Here is a 24,650-nt window from a genome sequence, read left to right as displayed (position 1 = left end):
AATTTGTCTCAGGTCACATGGTTTGGAAGTGATGAAATCTGGACTGTTCTGAAACAAAACGGTCTGACTCCAGAGTCCATACTCTTAGATATGTACTCTGTTGAACTGCCTTTTCACATCTGCCTTCTCCACCAAACCAACGGCCCCTTCCAGGAGGTCTGTGTTTTCCCACACATTTCTTCAACAATACAGAATGCTTACTTTGTGCAGGCACTGCGCTAGGCACTGAGCAAAGAATTATAAATAAGACCGTGTCCTTGCCATTACAGAACTTAAAATTTTAGTAGGGAGGCAGACGTTAAACAGAAAGGACGCATAATTCCGTGATAAGAATTACAAAGGGGAAAGTAGAAAGGGCTCTGAAGGTGACTGACAAAGAATCTATCTAACCTAGACTGGGGAAGTCAAGACGGTCAGCTGAGATCTGACTCAAGAGCGAGCTCTGGCCGCATGAGAAGTGGGAGGAAAGATTCCATCAGTTTATCTCCGACTCCTCAACCCGTGGCCTGGCACACGGCGGAGCACGGTAAGTGCTTGTGAAGTCAAAGGGCACTAGGGCGGGTGGATGGGCAGGCAAACGAACAAATGCGTGAAGAAATGGCCCGACTGACGGATGCGCGGACGGACGGAAGCGTCGAGGTGGGGCGGCCATCTGGTACGGCCGCAGGCTCTGCCTGTGTCACGGCCAGGCTGAGGCAAAGCGGCGGGGAGGGCAGAGGCCGGACGGGGGCGGTTTGGGAAGCACCCGGGGCCGCGCTGCCGGACCGCCTCACTCACCCTTCGCTCGGCGGGCTGCGGGACAGACCCCAAGGAGGGAGCAGAACGGCCTCGGGCGGCGCGCGCCGGAAGTGGGAGCGGGCGCACCCCTCTAGGAAGCCGGGAGGACTGCATATTTGCAGCTCGGTGGCGGGCGCGCCGCGCGGAGGCTTGGGAAGAGGGATGCGAAGCCAGGGAGGAGTGCGCCTCTGCGGGGGACCTGGGCCCCCACAGCCCCGCTTCAAAATGGTTGACAGGCGACGGAGAGAAGAAAAAAGAAATACAGGAAGAGAGAGAGCTTTATCTCCAAGGATATAAAAATAGAACCTTCCATCTGTACATTTGGGGAAGAGGAAGACATGACCACATTCGTACACCACAAACGCCTGCCTTCAGTGCCAGTTCTGGACAGTTCGGGGTGGAGTGCGTGGGGACGGAGGGGAAGGGCTCAGCCCAGGCTTGGCGAGGGTGCAAAGCGGAGAATCGACCCTGCCGTCGTGGGCAGGGGCGTGCAGGGCCATCACGGAGCAGAAGAGTGAGAATAATTTTCTCATAGAAGGCGTTACTCAAGCTGAGTCTTGTCTAACGACTAAAATGTTGACTTAGAGGAGTGGCCAGAGGCAGAGCACCGCAATGGGAAGTTCAGGGCATGCTGGGGAATTAGCCCAGCATCTTAGTTGGCTGGAACCTAGGCTGAAGGATACAGTGGTGTCACGTTTCGAGAGTTTCAAATGCCACTCGGGAATTTGGAATGCATTTAGTAATCAGTGCAAGCCGTTTACACGTGACAAGGCCTGAATTATACTTTGGGGAGGTATCTTACGTAGTAGAGTGGATTAAAGGGCAAAACAGGTAAGAAAAAGAAAACAGGCATTTGGAAACATGAACTTAGCAGGATTTGCTAGTATCTGAAAATATGATTGAAGATAGAGAAGGGGATGACATCGCCAAGGGAGATCTTACGGGAAAATAAACAGGGAATGATAAAATACCAGTGTGTGGGGGTGGGAAGAGCAAGAACATATAAAGAGGAGCTTCTCAGAAGAGAAGAGCCCAGATGGTTCAAACATCATAAAAGTCAAGCGAGAGTTTCAGGAGAGAGAACAGGTTACTAGCAGATGGGGCAGAGAGCTGGAGGAGGTGAGAATTCAGGTGATGCTGGTTTTTTTTTTTTTTTTTTTTTAAGCAATGTGGGTTTTTTGGGTTTTTTTTTTTTAACATTTTAGTTATTTTTGAGAGACAGAGACAGAGCAGGAGCAGAGGAGGGTCAGAGAGAGAGGGAGACACAGAATCCAAAACAGGCTCCAGGCTCTGAGCCTGTCAGCACAGAGCCGGATGTGGGGCTTTAACTCACAAACCATGAAATCATGACCTGAGCTTAAGTCGGGCGCTTAACCGACTGAGCCACCCAGGCACCCCAGGTGATGGTGTTATTAAGGGGAGGGGCAAAAGAAGGGCTGGAGAGAGATTACCTGTGGAATGTACTTGCCAGGGGTTAAGAAGTGTATGATAAGACACTGAAAATAGGTAATAGTTTCTTTGAGAAATGTGGTCGTGCACGAAGGGACAAGAAAGGACACTTGGTTGGACTAGACAACAAGATTGAAAGATGTCTGTTTTTTAAAGATACTAGAGATCTAATTTGTCGAAAAAAGGTAAAATGTGAGTAGGAAGAAAAATTGAAGATAGAAGAAAAGAGAGATACATAGCTGATGGGGAGAGAATGATACCAGATAGGTGAAGTTGTCTCAGAAAATAAGATGAAGCATTATAATAAAAAATGGTGCATTTTGGTCTTTGTTTTTTGATGCTCTGAATGCAGAATAGCCAAACAGTATTGGTTAGTAATGCTGATTTTATAAGTAAATAAGTGTACATACAGTTTGTTGAATTTTCACAAACGGAACCTCCTCCTGTTCCAGCACTCAGCAAAGAAACAATATTATCGGTCTTCATAAGTACCCCCTGTGCTCTCAAGTCCCCACCCTCCCCTAGCCCTGAAAGATAGCCACTACACTGAACTCTGAACATGATAGGTTGGTTTTGCCTCTTCTTCTACTGTATATAAATGGAATTCAATATGTACTTTTTAAAGTCAGTCTTCTTCCAACATTGTGAAATCCATTCATATTGTTTTGTGCAGATGTATGCCATACATTTTTATTTCTAATAATATTGTAGGATTATACCAATATCCATTCATTCTATTATTGATGAACATTATTGAAAGTGAGGTATTTAAATCTCTATATAATTTTGGCATGTTAAACCAACCTACTAGGTTGGTTTACACTGGTACACACTGAATCGCAGTGTATAATTCTTTTTTATGTATTAATGAAGTTAATTTGCTAATATTTTATTGAGGACTTTTGTGTCTATATTGTTAGAGATATTGGTCTGTTTTCTTTTCCAGATCACTTTCTTTTCCTGTGATATCTTTGTCTGCTTTGACATCAGAGTAATTACTGGCCCTCTCTATTTTCTGGGAGAGATTGTGAAAGACTGGTATTCTTTAAATGTTTGATAGAATTTACTGGGCCTTTGCTTTTCTTTGTTAGAAAGTTTTTTATTATTAACTCAATTTATTTACTTTTCATACATTTATTCACATCTTCTATTTCTTTCTCAGTTTTAGTAATTTGTATATTTCAACTAATTTGTCCATGACACTTATGTTGTGTAATATGTTGGCATGAAGTTATTCATAGTATTCCCTTATATTCTTTTAAATTATTACCGAGTTGGTAGTGATGTCCCCTCTTCTCTGCTTTTGTTAATCTCTCTCTTTTTTTCTTGGTCAGTCTATTAAAGGTTTGTCAATTTTTGCTTATATTTTCAAAGAACAAAATTTTGGGTTCATTGATATTTCTTTATTATTTTTCTGTTTTCTATTTCAGTAATTACTACTCTAATCATTATTAATTCCTTCCTTCTGCTTTTTTGTTGTTAAGTTTACTGCCTATTTTCAAGTTTCTTAAGGTGGAAACTTAGATTATTGACACGAGATTTTCTTCCTACATAGGCATTTTATTTTAATTTTTTAAAATATTTATTTATTTTTGAAAGAGAGAGAGAGACAGAACATGAGCCAGGGAGGGGCAGAGAGAGAGAGGGAGACACAGAATCCGAAACAGGCTCCAGGCTCTGAGCTGTCAGCACAAAGCCAGACGCGTGGCTTGAACTCATGATCCTCAAAATCATAGCTTGAGCAGAAGTCAGACGCTTAACCAACTGAGCCATCCAGGCATGGCAACCTAGGCATTTTAAGGCTATAAATTTTTCTCTACATGCTGCTTTGGATGCATCTCATAAAATTTTATATGTTGCATTTTACTTTCATTCAGTTAAAATATATATATATTTATGTTTACATAAACATTTTAAAGAATGATATATATATTTATATATTTATCTATATGGATAAATATATATTTATCTATCTATATATTTTTTAGAGAATGAGAGAGCACACACACACATGTGAGATAGGGGCAGGAGGAGGGAGGGAGAGAGACAGACAGACAGACAGACCCAAGCAGGCTCCACACTCAGCATGGAGCCCGTCTTTGGGACTCAGTCCCACAACCCTGAGATCATGACCTGAGCCAAAATCAACTGTTGAATGATCAACCAACTGAGCCACCCACTCAGGCGCCCTGAGTTTAAAATATTTTCTAATTTCCTTTGTGATTTCTTCTTTGAAGCACAGGTTATTTAGATATGGGCTATTTAATTTCCAAATATTTGTAGAGTTTCCAAATTACCCTGTTGCTTGTATGCCCCTTGCGACAATGGAAGCTTCATCAGCCCCTCTCATTTGAGGTGGCTCTGGTCTCTCAGCCCTCAGAAGTGGAACCCCTCACTTGGTACCTCATTTCCTACATGTAGAATCCTAGAAATCTGACAGGCTTCCTTCATTTTGTCCTGTCTCTGTCTGATTCAGTCCAAGCTGGCAGTATTTCTGGTGATACAACATTCTCAAAAACCATGCTGGTCTTCTGTGGATATCAAGGGGATCCCACAGTTATATGCAGGGGTTCTCCACAGATCCTTCCTGGATAACCCCATTTCTGTTTCTGGTTTCTGTTGAGATAGTTGATTGGAACCATGAGTCATACACCCAGTCCTCTCCACCAAAAGTTTTCTAGCTACATTCATGGCTTTGTCTTCAGAGCAAGGATAGGCTGGGAAATTTTCTAAATTATCAAGTACTGATTCCTTTTTTGCTTAACAGTTCCATTCTCAATTTATCTCTTTCCTCTCACATTTTACTATAATCAACAAGGAAAAACCAGAACACATCTTTCATACTTTGCTTGGAAAGCTCCTTGTCTAAAAATCCAAGTTCATCACTTACAAGTTCTATTTTCCACTCAACAGTAGAACATGATTCAGCCAAGTTTCTGCTAACTTTGCAATAAGTGTCACCTTTTCTCCAGATTCCAATAATATTTTCTTCATTTTTGTCTGATACCTCATCAGGAGTGTATTGAATATTCAATATTTCTAGGAAAATTCTCTTCATGACAATATATGTATTCTCTAAGATGAAAGAACACTGCTCTACTATCCTTTTCCCTTCCTTCCAAGTCCTTGCCAGAGTCACCTTTAACATCCATATTTCTACCAACAATCTCTTCAAGGCAATGTAGGTCTTTTCTATCATGAGCCTGAAAACTCTTCCAGCTTCTAGTCATTACCCAACTCCAAAGCCACATCAACATTTTTAGGTATTTGTTAAAGCAGCACCTCACTTCTGGTGTAACAGAGTGGCTTAATACCACAGAACTTTATTTTCTCACAGTCTGGAGGTTGTAAATCCAAAATCAACGTGCTGGCAGGACCATGCTCCTTGTGAAGGTTCTAAGGTTCATGCCTATTTCCAAACTTCTGGCAGTTTTTGGCAGTCCTTGGTGCTCTTTGCCTTGTAGATGCATCACTTTAATGTCTGCCTTCACATTCACATGGTCTCTTCTCCCTTCTGTGAGTCTCCTGTGAGTCTGAACTTACCTTTTCTTATAAAGACTCCAGTTGGTGGATTAGGACCCACCTTAATCCAGTATGATCTCATCTTAACTTGATTACATCTGCAAAGACCCTATTTATAAATAAAGTCACATTAACAGGTACTAGTGGGGGCGCCTGGGTGGCTCAGTCGGTTAAGCGTCCGGCTTCGGCTCAGGTCGTGATCTCGTGGTTTGTGAGTTCGAGCCCCGCGTCAGGCTCTGTGCTGACAGCTCGGAGCCTGGAGCCTGCTTCGGATTCTGTGTCTCCCTCTCTCTCTGCCCCTCCTCCGTTCATGCTCTGTCTCTCTGTCTCTCAAAAATAAATAAACATTAAAAGAATTTAAAAAAAAAAACAGGTACTAGTGGTTAGGATTTAAACATATCTTTGGAGATGGGGGAACACAATTCAACCCACAACAATGTTAAGTACAAACGAAGAGTCGTTCAAACTTCTGTGACTTGGTTTTTTAGTTGAAGACTTCAAACTGATGCCAGTGACCTCACTGACTGAAAAGAAATGATCTGATTTGAATTCAACTCTAGAGGTCTTGGGGAGTTTTGGTGTTTCTGATACAAGCCTATGCATCTCTGTCAAAGTGAACGTTGGAAACTGATTATATTGGCCATTATTTCACTTTCTGAATCTCAGTTTTCAGCATGGGTTCTGTTTTTAAAAAGTCACAGTCAATTGGAATGCATATTAGCATTTCAAAGACATTGGATTGTCCATAATTTAGATATATCATTCACAAAACAGGAGCAGTCTACTTGTTAATCTTTATTTGACAAAAAGGAAAGTCAATTTTTTTCATTTGGCTTCACAATTTGGATTTATTTCCCTTGTTTACCTGGACCTAGAGATTAATTTTTAGATTAAAATTAAGTATTTGTGAAGACTGATTATACAGTCTAAAGGAAATTAATTTCTCATACAATATAACACATGATAAGCAAAAGTTCACATGTAGGTCTTGATGTTCAACTTTCTGAAGAAGAGGTCTATAGTTTTTATCATATTCTCAAAGTAGTCATATTATCCAAAAAGGATTAAGAACCACTACTGTAGAACCTATGCCTAAATCAGACATATGTTAGTTTGGCCTAGTTTCCCGCAAGAAGAAATGTAATAGGAAACAGAAATCAGGTAGAATACTGGTGGGTGAGCTATCAGTTCTATTCTTGAGAATCTCATATCATTTCCCATGCCTGCATTATCACTCCTGATCTCTTTGGAAACCTTTGAATTCTTTTTACCTTACTGAGAGGAACCTCTTCAGTGTCAGCTGGTGTGGACCACAACTGGGTCTAGGGTTGTTCTGGCTGACTGATCAAACTGTTAGATTCCAAGCTGGCTTCTTAGCCTCAGAATGCATCTTTGGTAAGACTCCACAAGGCAACAAATCTAGCACAATCTGAAAAAAAGTTTGATTTCCTTGGTTAAATGCTCACAAAGTCTATGTTCACATGATCATTTCCATGTAAAAAATTAACAAAACCCTTAACTTTGCACATAAGAATTAACCTCTGGTTAACCTCTTTCTCATTCTCTTTTACTAAAAACCTTTCAAAAGTAGTATGTCAACTATGGTATTCTCATATACTGCTGGTGGGAATGAAAAACAATTCAGCCACTCTGACAAACAGTGTAGCAGTTTCTTAAAATGTTAAACATACAACTACCATGAAAGAAAAAAGTATATGTCCATGTAAAGTCTTGGACACCAATGTTTGTAGCACCTTTATTTGTAATAGTAAAAAACTGGAAATACCCAATTCCCATCAAGTCATGAGTGGATAAATAAATGAGGGGATAAATAAATAACAATGGAATATTATTTAGCAACAAAAAGGAATGGACTACTAATACACACAGTAACATAGATCTCGTAATAATGCTCAGTGAAAGAAGTCTGACCAAAAAAAGAGTGCATTCTGTATAATTCCATTTAAATAAATCTCTAAAACATGCAAACTAATCTATAGTAACACAAAGCAGAACAATGGTTGGGAGCTGTGGGAAGAAAGGGAGGAGATACTAAAGATAGAAGGAAACTTTTTGGGTTGCTGGTTGTGTTCACTATTTTGACTGTGGTGATGGTTTCACTACTGTATACATATGACAAAACTTATCAAATTGTCTACCCGAAATATTTGATGATCGTTATATGTCTGTTATATCACATAAAACTGGTTTTTAAAAAAGTATCTACACTCCTTTCTTGGGAGGGCTGGACCTAAACAAGTTATTTACAGGGATATCAGGGCCTCAATTTGTACACCCCTAAGATTTCAGAGATCAGAAGAGGGTCTTGAGCTGGGACAGAAAGACCTCTACTTCCACCTCAACCATCATTTCAGCCAGCCACCACTTTCTCAAATCTGTACCTCGTCTTCCCAACATCTCAACCTAAATCACATGTCTCAATCCTTCTCCTAATCCCCCCTTACTTCCCAAGATATTTCCAAGGACACAACAATATTCTTTCCTATCATGATATGCACCCCACCCCATCCCCCCAAATTTCAGGTCCTTCTTCTCACCCTGATCCTTTAGCCACAATGAGGACTGTACTGGCAAGAAAACTGTTTAGTTTCTAGTTCATTTATTTCTACTCTAGTCTTTATTATATCCTTCCTTCTACTGGTTTTGATTTTGGTTTGTTCTTTTTTTAGTTCCTGTAGGTGTAAGATTAGGTTATTTGAGATTCTTCTTGCTTCTTGAAGTAGACTTGTATTGCTATAAACTTCCCTCTTACAACAGCTTTTGCTGCATCCCAAAGATTTTGGGACTATTGTGTTTTCATTTTCATTTGTCTTCACATATTTTTAAATTTCGTCTTAAGTAAGCCATTTAGAAACAGACCCTGTGGCCTTCCTTGATGGCAAAGTTTATGAAAATCCAGCTTCCCAGCAATTTGGGAATTGCTGAGCATTCCTTATTTTTAGGGCAATGGTTCTCAAAGTGTGGTCCCAGAGCCAACAACAAAAGCACCTGAACCTGGGCTCCCACCCCAGACCTACTGAGTGGTAAACTCTGAGGGTGAGGTCCAATAAAAAGTATTTTGACAAGGCTTCCAAATTGTTTGGAGGCATGCCACTGTTCTGCGGAAAAAAAACAGAGAGGACAGGTAGAAAGTTAGAATGGAAGCACACCAGCAAATATGAAAGGAAGGTGGAGTGGGGATTCAAAAAGAATAAGATAATAACTCATTATTATGTAGTCAGAAAACCCACCCTGCCCCAGAGAGTTTTCCTGAAAGGTGTTTCGACATTCACGTCAAGAACCGACAGATAGGCCAGCAAGGTACCTGTCGCTGGCTCACCAGGTCGCTAGCTACAGCTCCGCTGAGGTCAGCTTCGCGGAGATTCACGGGTTAACGCTCGGCAAACACCATCCGACCCGCCGCCGTGGCCGCCGCCCCCTTGCGTGTGCTCACGTGCGAGGCTCCGCGCCATAGAGCTGAGCAATCCTCCCAGATTCCTAGAGCGGACGCGGCGATGGCGGGTTCGCAGCCTGTGAGGCTTGACAGTGACCTGGAGAACAAGTCAAGGTATGGGTGGTGTCAGGTCGCGGGGGCCGGGGATCTCGGGTGATCTCGCCTGCTGTGCTACCTTGCAGCGCCACCAGGGAGCCTTGTGTGTTTTCTTGAGTCCTTGGAGAGTCTAGGCCGCCGGGATCGCCCCCAGGCGCAGCTCCTGGGCTCGGTGGTTCCTTGGCCTAGTGTGCTTTGGGTATCCGGTCAGCGCCTCGGCTTTGCGTTCACCTGAATGAACACCAGAAACTTTGGGGGCAAGTGGAAATCAGGAAGGGGATGCATTCACGCAGATCAGACGAGCGTGCCAGGGAAAGAGAAACCTGCACGTGTGAGTGATGGAAGAAGGGAAAGAGGGAAAGAAAAACATAATGATGAGGGATTAGTAGTCAGTTCGGTATGATAAAGGCACCCAATACAGTGTTAACCGCTGGAACAAAAGTTTTAATTCCCTCCCCTGCCTTATCTTTCCAGGATGCCCTTATTTCAGTAGCATTAACCTCCACTTATGTTGGAAGGTTTTTAGACTTGGAATGGAGTACACATATCCAAAGAATGCCTGACTCTAGGATGATGAGGGAGGAAACTTAGTGAGAAAAGCTCGTGGAGATTAAATGAGATTTTGTTTTCTCCCTCACTTCTTTTACATCTAGGGGATGTTTCTGGTGGTCTAGTCTCAGAAACTTTATCTCCAGTCTCCACCATGATTCCCTTCCAAACCCAGTGGTGCCCAGTTGCTTCCAGGCTTCAGACTCCTATGTGGACAAGAAAAGCTTACTAAGGAAATGGTAATCCTCCAGTTGCTGCCTGAGGTGGTAAGTGGCCCGTTGCAGCCCATGGAGATCCACTTCAATTATGAATCTCAAGAACACCGCCTTCTGTCAGGTGAGAAGCCGTGTGTTATATCTTTCTTAATGGTTTCAGGTGGTGGGGAGGGTTGTTACTGGGGCTGTGTTAGCTTTTTCAAGTGCTATTGGTGTTCTTCACTGCCTACCCCTCACGATATTAGGCACTACTATCTCTTTAGTGCTGCAAGCACAGTCACATGGCTTTACTGTGAATTTTAGCAATCAAATTCTCATGGAATTCCCTCCTCTCCTTATATCCCCAGAGTTAGCCATTTTCCCATTCTAACCACCTTATCACCAATCTATCAGTGTTTGATATTTTCCCTTTAAAATCTTCTATGGGGCGCCTGGGTGGTTCCGTCAGTTAAGCGTCCGACTTCAGCTCAGGTCATGATCTCCTGGCTTGTGAGTTCGAGCCCCAAACTGCTGCCAGCTCAGGGCCTGGAGCCTGCTTCCCATTGTGTGGCTCCCTCTCTCTCTGCCCCTCTCTGTCTCTTTCTGAAAAATAAATGAACACTATAAAAAATCTTTTCAAGTCATCCTTTTTATGTGTTGTAGTGGCATAGTTTAAAGTTTGGAAGTCTGATAGCCTGGATTCAAATACTAGCTTTGTCATCATTCTGTTTCCTCATTTTATAAGTATATAATAACTCATACTTTGGAGGTTATTTTGAGGATTGTGTCTATTACCACATAATAAAGAACCTCAAAACTTAGCGACCTAAAACATGAGACTTTTTTTTAAATGTTTATTTATTTTTGAGAGAGAGCACATGCATGCGTGCGTGCACACATTCCCCCCCCTGCCCCCCCCCCACACATGAGAGTGAGGGACAGGCAGAGAGAGAGAGAGGGACAGAGAATCAGAAGCGGCCTCCGTGCTGACGGCACACAGCCGGAAGCGGGGTTTGAACTCACTAACCAGGAGATCATGACCTGAGCTGAAGTCAGACGCTTAACTGACTGAGCTACCCAGGGGCCCCAAAACATCAGACATTTTTCAACCATGTTTTCTTATGGTTCTGTAGGTCGTCAATTTAGGCTGGGTTCAGCTGGGCAGTTTTTCTCCTGGTTGTCTGGGATCACTCATGCAGTCATCTAGTGGCTCAGCTAGGGCCAGGGTCTGAGTTGGTATCAATCATATATGTCTGGCTATTAGTGCCGGGTATGGCTTGAGTCATGTATCTGCAGCAGGCTAGCCCAGACTTTTTCACAGGGCAGCCAGTCTCCCATACAGAGAGAGGGAAAGCCCTGGGATGCATAAGCACTTTTCTAACCTATTTTTGTGTTATACTGAAGTTATAATGACCAAAGCAAATCACATGACCAGTTCCAGAGTCATTGTGGAAGAGAACTGCACAAGGGTATGGGCATTTGGAGCATCTCATTTCCGCATCGTATTTTGCTGCTGATTTTGGTTCTCCCATTGCTGCGCTTTGGCCTGTGAAATTCACCTTCTATTGTCATTTTCTTTTACTCTAGATCTTCTGCCTCTTTATAGTTTTGAAGTATCTCTATTTTACTTTGTTTCTTCTGTGTTTAGTACTTGTCTTACCTTAAGAATCTATTCTCAGGAAGCTAGCTCTCATTTTTCCTGAGAATCACTGCAGAATTGGGTCTACTTTCAGTTTCACATAAATTAATATACATATTGTATGTGTTTGTGACTTTTAGAGTGTGTTTAAATAACTTTTTTTTTACTATAGAGTAATATAATTATATAAAGTGCATTTATAAAACATAGAAAGGCACAAAACAGAAAAATTAACCTACAACTCCAGCATCTAGAGGTAGTCACTGCTAACGTCAATGTATCTTTCAAATAATTTAACTATTCAACAAATACTTATTATTGATATATGTTTATTAATCAGATTATAGCTTATTAATTGTTACTAACCATATACTATGATTAGTTATTGAGGGGTTACTCTATGTGGGCACTATTATAAGTGCTGGGCATATAGCAGTGAACTGAAAAGGTAAGTCTTTGCCCTCAAGGAGCTTACATTCTGGTGAGAGAAACAATGAATGAATGAATGAATGAATGAATGAATGAATGAAAAATAGAGTATAGATAGTGATAATGGTTATGAAGAAAACAAACCAGGATGTATCAGTCTGGATTCTAACAGGAAACAGGTGGTTTGAATACAAATTCAGCAATCCAGTGTTCCATGAAGAGGATGGGCAGTATTATAGAAATTAACAAGGGATGGAGAACAGCCTTGGGATCCAAAAAAAAAAAAAAAAAAGAGGAGCAATTGCTACCTTTAGGCCTAAAGCTACAAAGGGAGAGACTAATTAACCAGTTCCTGGAGAGTATACTTGTAAGGTAGAGCTGCCAATAGGAGCCATGGCCTTTGCTCAAAGAAACACATTACTTCCAGCTCCTGGCCCAGCAAGAAGAGACTCTGGATGTAGAGTGAAGAGCTAGATCTCAGTTTCCCTGGGATTTAGCACTGAAAGTCCTATATCCCAAGAACCCCCCTGTGTTGTGGACAACCAGGATAGCTGGTCATTCTGCAATTCTCCTCCTACTTTGGGCCAACTCTAACTGCAAGCCAGAGGACACAGAACCCCAAGAGCTGCAGTGCATAAACTGGTATCAACCTCTTGGAGCACAGAGCAAAGTAAGCAGTAAATCTAGAGGGTCAAAAGGAGAATATCCCATTACAGTCCACCCCTTTTAATCTATAATATTTACTTTTGTTCTTTGTTTGGGTTATGTTCCAAACTTAGCAGAAAAACAGTCTCTTAAGCTACCATTTCTTTGCAGGTTGACTTGTAATTAAATTATATTCCCATCAGGGGTGCCTGGGTGGCTCAGTTGGTTAAGCAGCCGACTTCAATTAGGTCATAATCTCACGGTTTGTGGGTTTGAGCCCATGTCGCATTCTGTGCTGACAGCTCAGAGCCTGGAGCCTGCTTCAGATTTTGTGTCTCCCTCTCTCTCTCTCCCCTCCCCCTGCTCAAGCTCTGTCTCTCTCCCTCTTAAAAATAAGTAAACATTAAAAAAATTGTTTTAATTATATTCTCATATGAAACATAAAACTTTACTGCCACGGTGCTTTTCCTATTAAGTATTGAGGAAAAGGGAGGGAAAGGCATAATAACCTTAAAGTAACTGCTACAGTTTTTGCTATTCACAAAGCCAAAACTGATAATCAAAACTATCTTCTTACATCACCCATTCCATATTGCTTCTACCCTCTACCAGAATCTTAGTGGCAGAGTTCTTTACCTAGTTTAGTAACAGAAACCTGTTTTCCTGGATGATCTGAGTCCTTGATGATCCTGTCTCTTGCATATTACTTCAGTGTACCATTGACTGGGCATTTTAGATATGAGAGAACTTGGAAGCACCTCCACTGAATCCCCTGACTCCTAGACCTATTGTTCCTTGCCCTTACTATGTAGCAGCAGCCAGTTCCCCAGTAGCAATTGGTATCTGTCATCCTGGCCAATAGAGTGACACTTTCTCTCCCTGTTGGTTCAGCCGCATGAGGAGCCCAAAGTGGCCAGGAGGCAGTCTCAGATTCAAATTTGACAAAATCATGACTTTATTCCATGGTAGAAGTATTTCTTCTTTGAGAACCAGAACCCCAAGCCCATCAAACCCAAGATTAGGGGAATAGAAAGTAAAAATAATATAAGTGGGTTATTAGTTATATAGTAAGAAGAGACATTTATTACTACTCCTCTACCCTTAGCTCCTATACCCATATATTCTGGCCATGGAGAAGGCAACACTGTTTATTGTTCTCTGGTTTAAGGCATATATTGCATCCTGTATGACGGTACCCCAAACTTATCCGGGTGTTGTTGCCTGGCTGGTAACTGTAACTGAGCCTTCAGTAAATCAATCCACGATTACTGAAACCCACTTACTTCTGGGTGATGGGACATGTGGTAAGACCTGTGAATTACACGTGTATGAGCTTATTGGTGTACTTCCTTCCCTGTGAAATGACTAATTTGGAGGCAATATTGTATAGAATTACCATGATAATAATACACATTCTTTTAAGTCAATGGTAATTTGTATCTGGGCTGTCTGTTTAATCCTTTGAAAACAAATTGTTGCTCTCTTTGTGATAGAAGGGGTCAAGTGTGATGAATCTGTCCCCTAGTTGCTGGCTAGCTCCCCTCCAGGGACCTTATTAGGGGCTCAGTGTTGGACCCAGCAGATGGCTACATGGGTGTATAGCTGTAATGATAGGCATATCAGCCTTGATAAGCAGACATCCATATTATTGAGCCCATGCATAGCCTCCATTCCTGCTGCCATGACCACTTTGTACATAAATCCATTGGGCAAGCATTAGTAAAAAAAGGCTAATTGATATTCATAACATGAATCACTATGCCCATCTGATTGAGAGGCTTTTTACAGAGAATGCCCTTTGGTGAATATTTACCCAGGGCACAAGTATATTCATTATTTGCCCATTCTAGGAGATCTAGCCTCATAATTTTCTTCCAGAATCCTTATTTCTAGTCTTCCAGTCTTATTCTTTGAGGTACCTAACTAATTATATAACCCATTAGTCACTATCCTTGAATCATTATAGGCATGTATCTTAGGCTATATTGCCTTCCATGAAAATGGACAACCAGGTGTATACCTGAAATTGTGCCTACTGGGAAGATTTGCCTTTACCAGTGTGTTTCAGGTCACTCCAGAGTCAGGGAATAAGTGAAAGATGCATTTTCAGCTAGTGTCCACATGCTGGTCAGGCCCAACTATACCAATTCTGTACTTTTTATTCCTCTGTTAACTGGTAAGAGGGAATCCCCATCAGGCCATGAATGTAAGCTAATGGAGAGGGGTAGTGGAGCAATAGGAAAAGGCACTGCGGCAACCCAGGTCACTAGCACATAGAATTTGTCTTCCAGACTTGCTTTTATACTGGAATGCTGATTTGTGTGTCCAGTTTCAGATTTGATGGATCAAATAACTAGTTCACAATGGTCAGTTTGTAATAGTCATTTGGTGCTCCGTGTTCAAGCATTGAAGTCTCTATTAGTGCCCAAGTGCAAGCCAGGGTCTGCCTTTCACTTAGAAAATTGTTTTTGACAGAAGAGAGTATGGCCTTACTTCACTATAGTTCTCTTCTAGAGGCTTGCAAGAGGCCTGACTGCTGCAGACACTTCTTATACCATTGGTTATCCTGATAAATAAAGTCATGTGACAGGACAACTTGCATTGCAACCTCGACTTCTGCAGAGCCTTTTATTACTCTAGTCTCACTCGAAAATAACAACCTTACAAGTTACTCATATTAGTTATTTCAGCACATTCGACTGTGGTCTTTGTTGCCTCAAAAATGCAGGGCTTATCAAGTATTGTGCCTTTCTGAGGTGATAACAGTTGGTTAGAGACAGAAGTGTAGTAAAAGAACAAGCCCTATGAGGGCTTTCAGGCAGAGGGAATAGCAAATGCCAGGGACCTTTTGGTGTAGCAGGAACAGGGTCAGTTTGGAATAGACAGAAAATAGGGGTAGTTGTGGAATGAAATGAGAACAGAGAGAGAAAGGACGAGATGGAACTTTCAAGCCATAGTAAGGACATGGAATTTATTCCTAGTGTAAAAGGAAACCATTCGAGCAATTTATGCATGAAAATAACATATAAAGGTCACTCTGTTGTATGGACAATAGAAGAAAGGTATATTAGTGAGAAGAAAACAAATGTTTCAAGAAGAGAGTAATCAACTATGTCAAAAAAATAAGATTGAGAATTGGATTTGTCAAGATAGAGCTTATTAGGAATTCTAGTAAGTGCAGTTTTGATGGAGTTAAGGAGATAAAAGCCTGATTGCAATGGATTAAAAAGAGAGTAGACTTGGGGCACTTGGGTGGCTCAGTCGGTTAAGTGTCCGACTTCGGCTCAGGTCATGATCTCATGGTTCATGGGTTCAAGCTCCGCATCAGGCTCTGCTGACAGCTCAGAGCGTGGAGCCTGCTTCAGATTCTGTGTCTCCCTCTCTGTCTCTGCCCCTCCCCAACTCCTGCTCTGTCTCTCTCAAAATTAAATAAACATTAAAAAAAAAGAGAGAGAATAGACTTAATATTGGTTAGAATATAGAGCAGTGTGAACTCATACACTCAACAATGAGACCCCAAAATTCTGATCCTAAGTTTATATAACCTGGAGAAACACTTGAATATGTGCATCGAGATAAATGTACCAGCAAATTCATATCAGCATTGCTTGAAACAACAAAATGTTACTGTCCATTGAAGGAGAATGGGTAAATAAAATGTGGTATATGTCACGCTATAGTAGTGAGCATGAATGGACTACAGCTACACACATGAATATGGATGAATCTTCCAAACATAATGTTGAACAAAAAAAGCAAGTTACAGAATATATGTGATACAATTCCTTAAATGTATATAGTTCAAAACATGCTCTATTTGTCTTCTAGAGCTGCCATAACAAAGTGTCACAGACTGTGTGGCTTAAACAACACAAATTTATTTACTCACAGGTCTGTGCATTAACTTTGGTCATCTATGCTTTGCTTTCTTCTAGAAGATTTATAGTTTTAGATTTTCTATTTAGGTTTATATTACATTTCTAGTTAATTTTTGTGTATAGCATAAGGAAAGAGGGTTAATTTGTGTTCTTGTTCAGTTCTAACACTTTTTGTTGAAACGAGACTGTTCTTTTACCATTGAATTGTCGTGGCAACTTTGTTGAGAATCAGTTGTACATATATGTTTGGATCTATTTATGGACTCAGTCTTTTTTTTTTTTTTTATGTTTATGTATTTATTTATTTTTGAGGAGTGAAGGGGTTAAGAGAGAGGGGGACAGGGGATCCGAAATTGACTACATGCTGATAGCAGAGAGCCTGATGCCACTCAAACTCACAAACCATGAGATCATGATCTGAAGTCAGACACTTAACCAGCTGAGCCACCCAGGCACCACTATTAATGGACTCAGTCTTATATTAATAGATATGTCTGATCTTATGCACTGCTTTGATTACTGTAGCCTTATAATAAAGTTTGAAATCAGGTAGCATAACTTGTCCAATTTTGTTTTTCCTTTCCAAAATTGTTTAGATTCTTCTGTGCATGAAGTTTATAATCAGTTTGTCAGTTTCTACAAAAAAGCCTGCTGAGGTTTTGATTGGGGTTGCATTGAATCTATAGATCATTTGGGGAATGATTCCATCATCTTAACAATATTAAATCTATCTTTCCGTAAGTGATGGCATATATTTCTGTTTATTAGGTCGTCTTTAACTTCTCTCAGCAATGTTTTGCAGTTTTCATTATAAAGATACCACACTTATTTTGTTGAATTCATTTTCAAATATTTCATTTTTGGTGCAGTTAAAAAATGTTTTTAGGGGCACCTGGGTGGCTCAGTTGGTTGAGTGTCTGACTCTTGATCTCAGGGTCATGAACTCAAGCATATTGGACTCTGTGTTGGGAGCGAAGCCTACTTTTAAAAAAGTTTTTTTTCTTTTGTTTTTAAAGAGAACACAAGCATTAAAACCACTTGTGTTTAATTTTTTTTTTTTACTGTTTATTTATTTTTGAGAGAGAGAGAGAGAGGGAGAGAGAGACACAACATGAGCATGGGGGGGGGGGCAGAGAGAGAGGGAGACACAGAATCTGAAGCAGGCAGGCTCCAGTCTCTGAGCTGTCAGCACAGAGCCCAATGCAGGGCTTGAACTCCCAAACCGTGAGGTCATGACCTGAGCTGAAGTCGGACGCTCAACCAACTGAGCCACCCAGGCGCCACCTCCCCCCCGCCACTGCAAAGAAAAGGTTCTTAATTTTAGGCTCTAATTGTTCATATCTAATGTACTGAAATACAGTTGGGTTTTGTATATTGCTCCAATAAACTCATGTACAACATATAACTTTTTTGACACACTTTAGTATTTTCTGTAGACATGATTGTGTAGTCTATAAATAAAGACAGTGTGACTTTTTTTTTATTTGTATCTCTCAATTTTTCTTGTCTTGTTGCATTGGCTAGCAATATTGAATAGAGATTGTATAGTGTTGAGTGGTAAGAGAGGTCATCCTTATTTTGCTCCCTTGTTCCCAGGAGAAAAGCATTCAATGTTTAACCATTAAGTATAGTGTTAGCTGTTGCTTTTTCTTTCCTTTGTATTGGAATTGTTAATTTATATATCACATAATTGATGTTTGGATTTAAATATACCATATTCTTGGGGCACCTGGGTATCTCAGTTAAGCATTCAGCTCTTGGTTTTAGCTCAGGTCATGATCTCACAGTTTGTGAATTTGAGCCCTGCATTGGGCTCTGCACTGGTGATATGGAGCCTGCTTGGGATTCTCTGTCTCCCTCTCTATCTCTGCCCCTCCCCTGCTTGCTCTCTGTCTCTCTCTCTCTGAAAAATAAGTAAACATTTTTTTTAAAAAGGAAAAAATAAATATGTCATCTTCTTATTTGTTTTTATTTATCCCATCTTTTGTTTCTTTTTTTTTTTCTCCTTTTGCCTAATTTTACATTATCAGGTTTTTTTGTTTTTCCATTTTTTCTCTATTAACTTACTGTTTATACATCCTTTTATTGTATTTAATTGTTACCTCATAGCAGCCTTTTTCAGATGTGATTCTGTGAGAATTAAGCACCAATGCTCTAGGGCATTCATTGTAATCAACGTACTGATGTTTCTCCTGCATATCTATTATGGTACTAGCTGTGAACTTTCTTTGGGAGAATTAAGAAAATGGTCATTCAAATTATTTTCTGTTTTATTCTCTTATGGAACCCTGGTTGAAATAGGCTGCCTTAAACCTATTACAACATATACGTTTGATTTATTACAGTTTATCTTAGTGTACTATTTCTAGGACAATCCAAAAATCTTATAATGTTTTAGTTTTATGGACTTGCCTCCTCTTGTGCTATTTTTGCCATGTATTTTAATTCTCTATATATTGTAAACCCCGTAAGAGGTTCATGTTGCTTAAGTCAGTCAGTACACATTTAGATTTACCCATAAACTTAACTTTTTCCAATGCCCTTGCCTCTGGTAAAGGGAAGAAGCCTCTACTTGGAGACCTGAGATTTTTTACTTTCGCCCTTGAAATTAATCTGTGTCGTGTTTTCAGCTCTCTAGACCATTTGCAGTCTGACAACTGTGTGCCTTTTATAGTAAACCCCATTTAACAGTGGACTGATAGTCAAGAATTTCAGTGGAACTCCTACCGTCACAGACATCTGATATTGTTAAGCCTAGGAATGGCCTCCTCAAAAATCAACTCAGAAGAGATTTTTGATCTTTTCCTGATTCACACACTATACTTAGGAAGTCTGGTTACTGAATGTGGCTCTTTCTTAGCCACTTCCTTGTAATAATCAGGACAAAAGAGATGAGAGATTATAAAGACCTATTTTTGAAAATTTAAGATTCTGTCCTGACCATTCCTGGACTTCAATAGTTCCTTCTTTCCCCTAGTAGCAGCCTCTGATCTGCCTGGTTGGTGGTCCTCCCAGTGACAGCCAGGCTGCCACTGCCTCCTCCCCCTCTTCTTCCTTCCCCCTCTTCATCCTTCCCCCTCTCCCTCAAGTATTCTTTCACATTGTTTACCTTACCTAATGTTAATAAATTGCTTATGTATTAGCTTTCATTTAGTCAAACTGTCATAATTACTATGACTAGGTTTCACTATTCCCAGATCTCCTGTGACAGACGTATACAGAACATATCTGGGTGAGACACTTCAATAAATGGTTGTTATGGGCCATTACTTATTGATTCTTCCCAATTTCTCTTTCGGAGGGTCATTTTCAGTGTTTTGGAGCACTCCCGTCTTGTGACGGCATTTTATAGGTAAATACAAATCTGTTTCACCTCAAACTTTCTTACACTATGGAGAATACATTCCATTTGGATTTTTTATTGTTCTAGATGGTGAGACTAAGACCAAGATTGGAGAGGTGGCTTCAGAGGAGGAAATTACAACAAAAATTGAACCATTGCCTGAAGAGTCTGGCAACCCCAGAAATGATGTTCTCCAGGATTCTGAATGCAGAGGATTCTGTGAATTTGGAGATACATTAAATGAAAAGGATCAAAATCTCTTTAACAGAAGACAACATAACTGTGATGAATGTGGGCAAAGCTTTGCTTGGAGTGCAGGCCTTATTAGGCATCGAAGAACCCATTGGGAGAAACCCTATGAATGTGATAAGTGTGGAAAGGCCTTTAGTGTGAGCTCAGCTCTGGTTCTGCATCAGAGAATTCATACTGGGGAGAAACCCTATCCGTGTACTTGGTGTATTAAAAGTTTCAGTCGGAGCTCAGACCTTATTAAACATCAAAGGGTCCACACTGGTGAAAAACCTTATAAATGTGATGAATGTGGGAAAGCCTTCAGTCAGAGTTCTGATCTTATTATCCATCAGAGAATCCATACAGGAGAAAAACCGTATCAGTGCAGTCATTGTACTAAAAGCTTTAGCCAGCGCTCAGACCTGGTTAAGCATCAGAGAATCCATACTGGAGAGAAGCCTTACACGTGTAACCAGTGTAACAAACATTTTAGTCAGAGTTCTGATGTTATTAAACATCAAAGAATCCACACTGGAGAGAAACCATATAAATGTGATGTGTGTGGAAAAGCCTTCAGTCAGAGCTCAGATCTTATTCTGCATCAGAGAATCCACACTGGGGAGAAACCATATCCATGTAATCAGTGTAGCAAAAGTTTCAGCCAGAACTCAGACCTTATTAAACATCGAAGGATCCACACTGGAGAAAAACCCTATAAATGTAATGAGTGCGGTAAAGCTTTTAATCAGAGCTCAGTCCTTATTCTGCATCAGAGAATTCACACTGGGGAGAAACCCTATCCATGTAATCAGTGTAGCAAAACCTTCAGTAGACTTTCAGATCTTATGAATCACCAGCGAATTCACACAGGAGAGAAACCTTACCCATGTAGCCAGTGCAGTAAAATGTTTAGCCGAAGATCAGACCTTGTTAAACATCATAGAATTCATACAGGTGAAAAGCCCTATGAATGTGATGAGTGTGGGAAAACCTTTAGTCAGAGCTCAAATCTTATTCTACATCAGAGAATCCACACTGGAGAGAAACCCTATCCATGTAGTGATTGTCCTAAGAGTTTTAGTCGTCGTTCAGACCTTGTTAAACATCAAAGAATACACACTGGAGAGAAGCCGTACGGGTGTAACCAGTGCAGTAAAAGTTTTAGTCAAAGCTCAGACCTCACTAAACATCAGAGAGTGCACTCTGGGGAAAAGCCCTATCATTGTGATCATTGTGAGAAAGCCTTCAGTCAGAGTTCCGACCTTATTCTTCATCAGAGAATTCACACGGGAGAAAAACCGTACCCATGCCCACAGTGCAACAAAAGTTTCAGCCAGAACTCAGACCTCATCAAACATCAGAGAATCCACACTGGGGAGAAACCATATAAATGTCTTGAATGTGGAAAGGCTTTCAGTCAGTGCTCAGCTCTTATCCTACATCAGAGGATCCACACTGGGGAAAAACCATATTCATGTGATCAGTGTGGCAAAAGCTTTAGTCGGCGCTCTGATCTCATTAACCATCAAAAAATCCACGCTAGTGAAAAGCCATATAAATGCGATGCATGTGGGAAAGGCTTCAGCACATGCACTCAACTTACTGAACACCAGGGAATCCACACTGGGGAGAAACCCCACCGGTGTAGTCAGTGCAACAGAAGTTTTAGCCAGCTCTCTGATCTTATTGATCACGAGATAGTCCATTCTGGGGAAGACAGTCTAAATGTGATGAATGTGGGAAAACCTTTGGAGTATACACCAACTTTACTCAGTACCAGAGACACTACACCAGAAAAAAATCTTAGGAATGCTATTGATGATTATGAAAAAGGTTTTAATCAATGCTCAACTCTTTTGCTACAGTAAGGGGGAAAAAACCACTGGACAGAAAATAATTTTTACAATGAAAGTTTCACTGAGAGACATAACTAAATTTAAAAATTCTGAGGAGGAATCCTGTAATTGGGAAAAGCTTCAATGTGAACAAAAATGTTACTGAAGGTCAGCAACAATGGAAAGGAATTTCTGTCTGCTAAAATGTAAAAAAAAAAAAAAACAAAAACAAAAAACCTTTAGCCTTTTATTCAAATACAGTCCACAAGGGAAGAGTTTTATCATTAAAGAAATGTATAAGTATTAATGCAGAACCTTATCAGATATTGTAAAAATCAGTGTGATGGGGCGTGCAGTCAGAACTCAGAAAGAAGTGTACTAGTGTTATAATCTCAAACCTTTAGAGAGCCCTAATTACCTATTGCATATCCGAGAAGTCACCTTAGAGAATGTAGGGAAAACTGAATTCCCTTCCGTATCTTAATTGGCATGTATTCTGATGATCAGCATGCCATTTATCTCCTGACAATGGAAGAGTCCTACCTTATGCTACTGTTAATTATCTGTCATTAAATTCCCTCTGTGTGAACATGCTATGCTATTCTGGTATTAAACTTATTAACTACATAACTCCAGTGTCCCATTTTCTCAGAAAATTTTCTTTGGCCTAGTTTTGGTTTTCCTAATGCATATGACTTTTCAAGTTCCTGCAGTATTCACAGCAAATATGGACTTGTTTTGCTTTCACTAATGTAGCCCATAAACTTGATTGGTTTGAAATCCTTCTTCACTACCATTTAATCACAGCTCCTAAATATGTGAAACAATTTTTTTAAAAAAGAGTTCCATATGTCAGAGTGTGAGGATTTCTCTTCCACTATGTGTATCTTGTCTCTATAGATTGAACAAAAATGAGAGCTAAAGTAATATCCAGTATGACTAATTTGTATAGCATATTCTGTCTAAAAATAAAAAGACATTGATTTTTTTCAAGTGGCAACGTTTATCAGACTATTTTTTTAATGTTTATTTATTTTAAGAGAGTCTGAGAGCAGGCATGCAGGCAGGGTGTGGGTGGAGGCAGAGAGAGAGAATCCCAAGCAAGTTCCATACTCGGAACCAAGCCCCACGTGGGGCTTAATCCCATGAATCATAAGATGATGACCTGAGCCAAAATCAAGAGTGGGATGCTTAGCCAACTGAGCCACCCACGTGACCCTGTTTGTTGATTTCTGACATACATGTTGATAATAGGCTACACACATGTATATATATATATATATATGTATATATATATATATATATATGTATATATATGCAAAGTTTTCAACAGAAAAATAGAAACTTTTTTAAAAATAAAAATCTCAAATTGTTTTTCTAGTATTAACCGCTTGTTAAAATTCCATTATTGTCCTTTACTTTGAATATTCCCCAAAATCACCCAGTTAATATTTCACTTTAACACATTGTTATTTACTACGTGCAAGGTATTTTTCTTTCGGTTTTACTATACGACGAATATACTGTCCCAACAAAGCATAAGTGACAAAGCCTGATGTATACAGAAAACACATGGCTCAGTGTAATCATAAGGGTAGACAAGATGCTTATAAGAGCTCAGAGGAGGTAAGGTTCAATTATGATTAGAAAGAAAAGGTAAAGTTTATGGAGCCCTTGAAATTTGAGTTTTGAAGGATGGGAGTAGAAGCATAAAGGCAGAAGGAAGTAGTCAACAAAGTAGTCAACAACAAGAAGCAAGCAAGTATGTGAAATGATGTGAAGTATGTTCATTCAATAAACATTCAGCATCATACTCTACTAAGTGCTACTGAAGGGGTGAGAAAGAGTTCCTGCCCTTATGATCAACAGTTCATGAAAATAATTACTAAAACATGTACTTAAAAGAGTCAGAATGAGGGGCGCCTGGGTGGCTCAGTCGTTAGGCGGCCGACTTCGGCTCAGGTCATGATCTCGCGGTCCGTGAGTTCGAGCCCCGCGTCAGGCTATGTGCTGACCGCTCAGAGCCTGGAGCCTGTTTCAGATTCTGTGTCTCCCTCTCTCTGACCCTCCCCTGTTCATGCTCTGTCTCTCCCTGTCTCAAAAATAAATAAAAGGTTAAAAAAAAAAAAAGAATGAAATGGAAATAAAAAACGAGGTAGGAGAAAAGACTTAAGGAATGCGATGCTAAACAAGCAGGCACTTCAACTTTCTGGCGTTTAGTCTCATATGGAAAATAGAAAAGTACTAGTTATGGCTGGGTTAAGTTTCATATTTCTGCATTTTGTTCTCAAGGTACTGGAAAGCCATTGAGGTCTTTGAACGAAGAAATGACATGATCGTCTTACTGCCTTCAGAAGAATAAAATAAAAGGGGAAAGAAAGGGGCGCCTGGGTGGCTCAGTCAGTTAAGTGTACCACTCTTGATTTTGGCTCAGGTCATGATCTCATGGTCATGAGATAGAGCCCTACTTTGGGCTCTGCACTAAGCATGAGCCTGTTTAAGATTCTCTTCCTCTCCCTCTGCCCCACCTCTGCTCACTTGTGTTCACACACGCTCTCTCTCTCTCTCAAAAATATAAATAAATAAATAAATAAATAAATAAATAAATA

The 24,650-nt window shown here is 40.4% G+C and overlaps 2 protein-coding genes across 4 annotated transcripts in view; one reads left to right on the top strand and one right to left on the bottom strand.

Moving 5' to 3' along the window:
• LOC115498716 overlaps positions 1-24,650 on the bottom strand; it is an 86,593-nt gene that overhangs the window by 12,403 nt on the left and 49,540 nt on the right. Inside the window, exon 12 of the mRNA XM_030292314.2 lies at positions 778-976. Coding sequence (XP_030148174.2) covers positions 778-976 — 199 coding nt within the window. The remainder of the gene's footprint in view (positions 1-777; positions 977-24,650) is intronic.
• On the top strand, positions 32-23,041 carry LOC115528146 (zinc finger protein 271). 3 transcript variants are annotated; one of them, XM_030336001.2, is made up of 4 exons: positions 32-156; positions 395-526; positions 9,952-10,183; positions 20,063-23,041. In XM_030336001.2, exons 3-4 carry the CDS (start codon positions 10,084-10,086, stop codon positions 22,072-22,074), a joined length of 2,112 nt encoding a protein of 703 aa, XP_030191861.1. In that variant the 5' UTR covers positions 32-156; positions 395-526; positions 9,952-10,083; the 3' UTR covers positions 22,075-23,041. The 3 variants fall into 3 exon arrangements, with proteins under 3 accessions (XP_030191861.1, XP_030191862.1, XP_030191863.1); XM_030336002.1 differs by lacking the exons at positions 32-156; positions 395-526 and adding an exon at positions 9,234-9,316; XM_030336003.1 differs by lacking the exons at positions 32-156; positions 395-526 and adding an exon at positions 9,486-9,629.

This window comes from Lynx canadensis, chromosome D3 (genome assembly GCF_007474595.2).
Source record: "Lynx canadensis isolate LIC74 chromosome D3, mLynCan4.pri.v2, whole genome shotgun sequence".
Taxonomy (NCBI): Eukaryota; Metazoa; Chordata; class Mammalia; order Carnivora; family Felidae; genus Lynx; species Lynx canadensis.
This window is presented reverse-complemented; position numbering and strand designations above follow the sequence as displayed.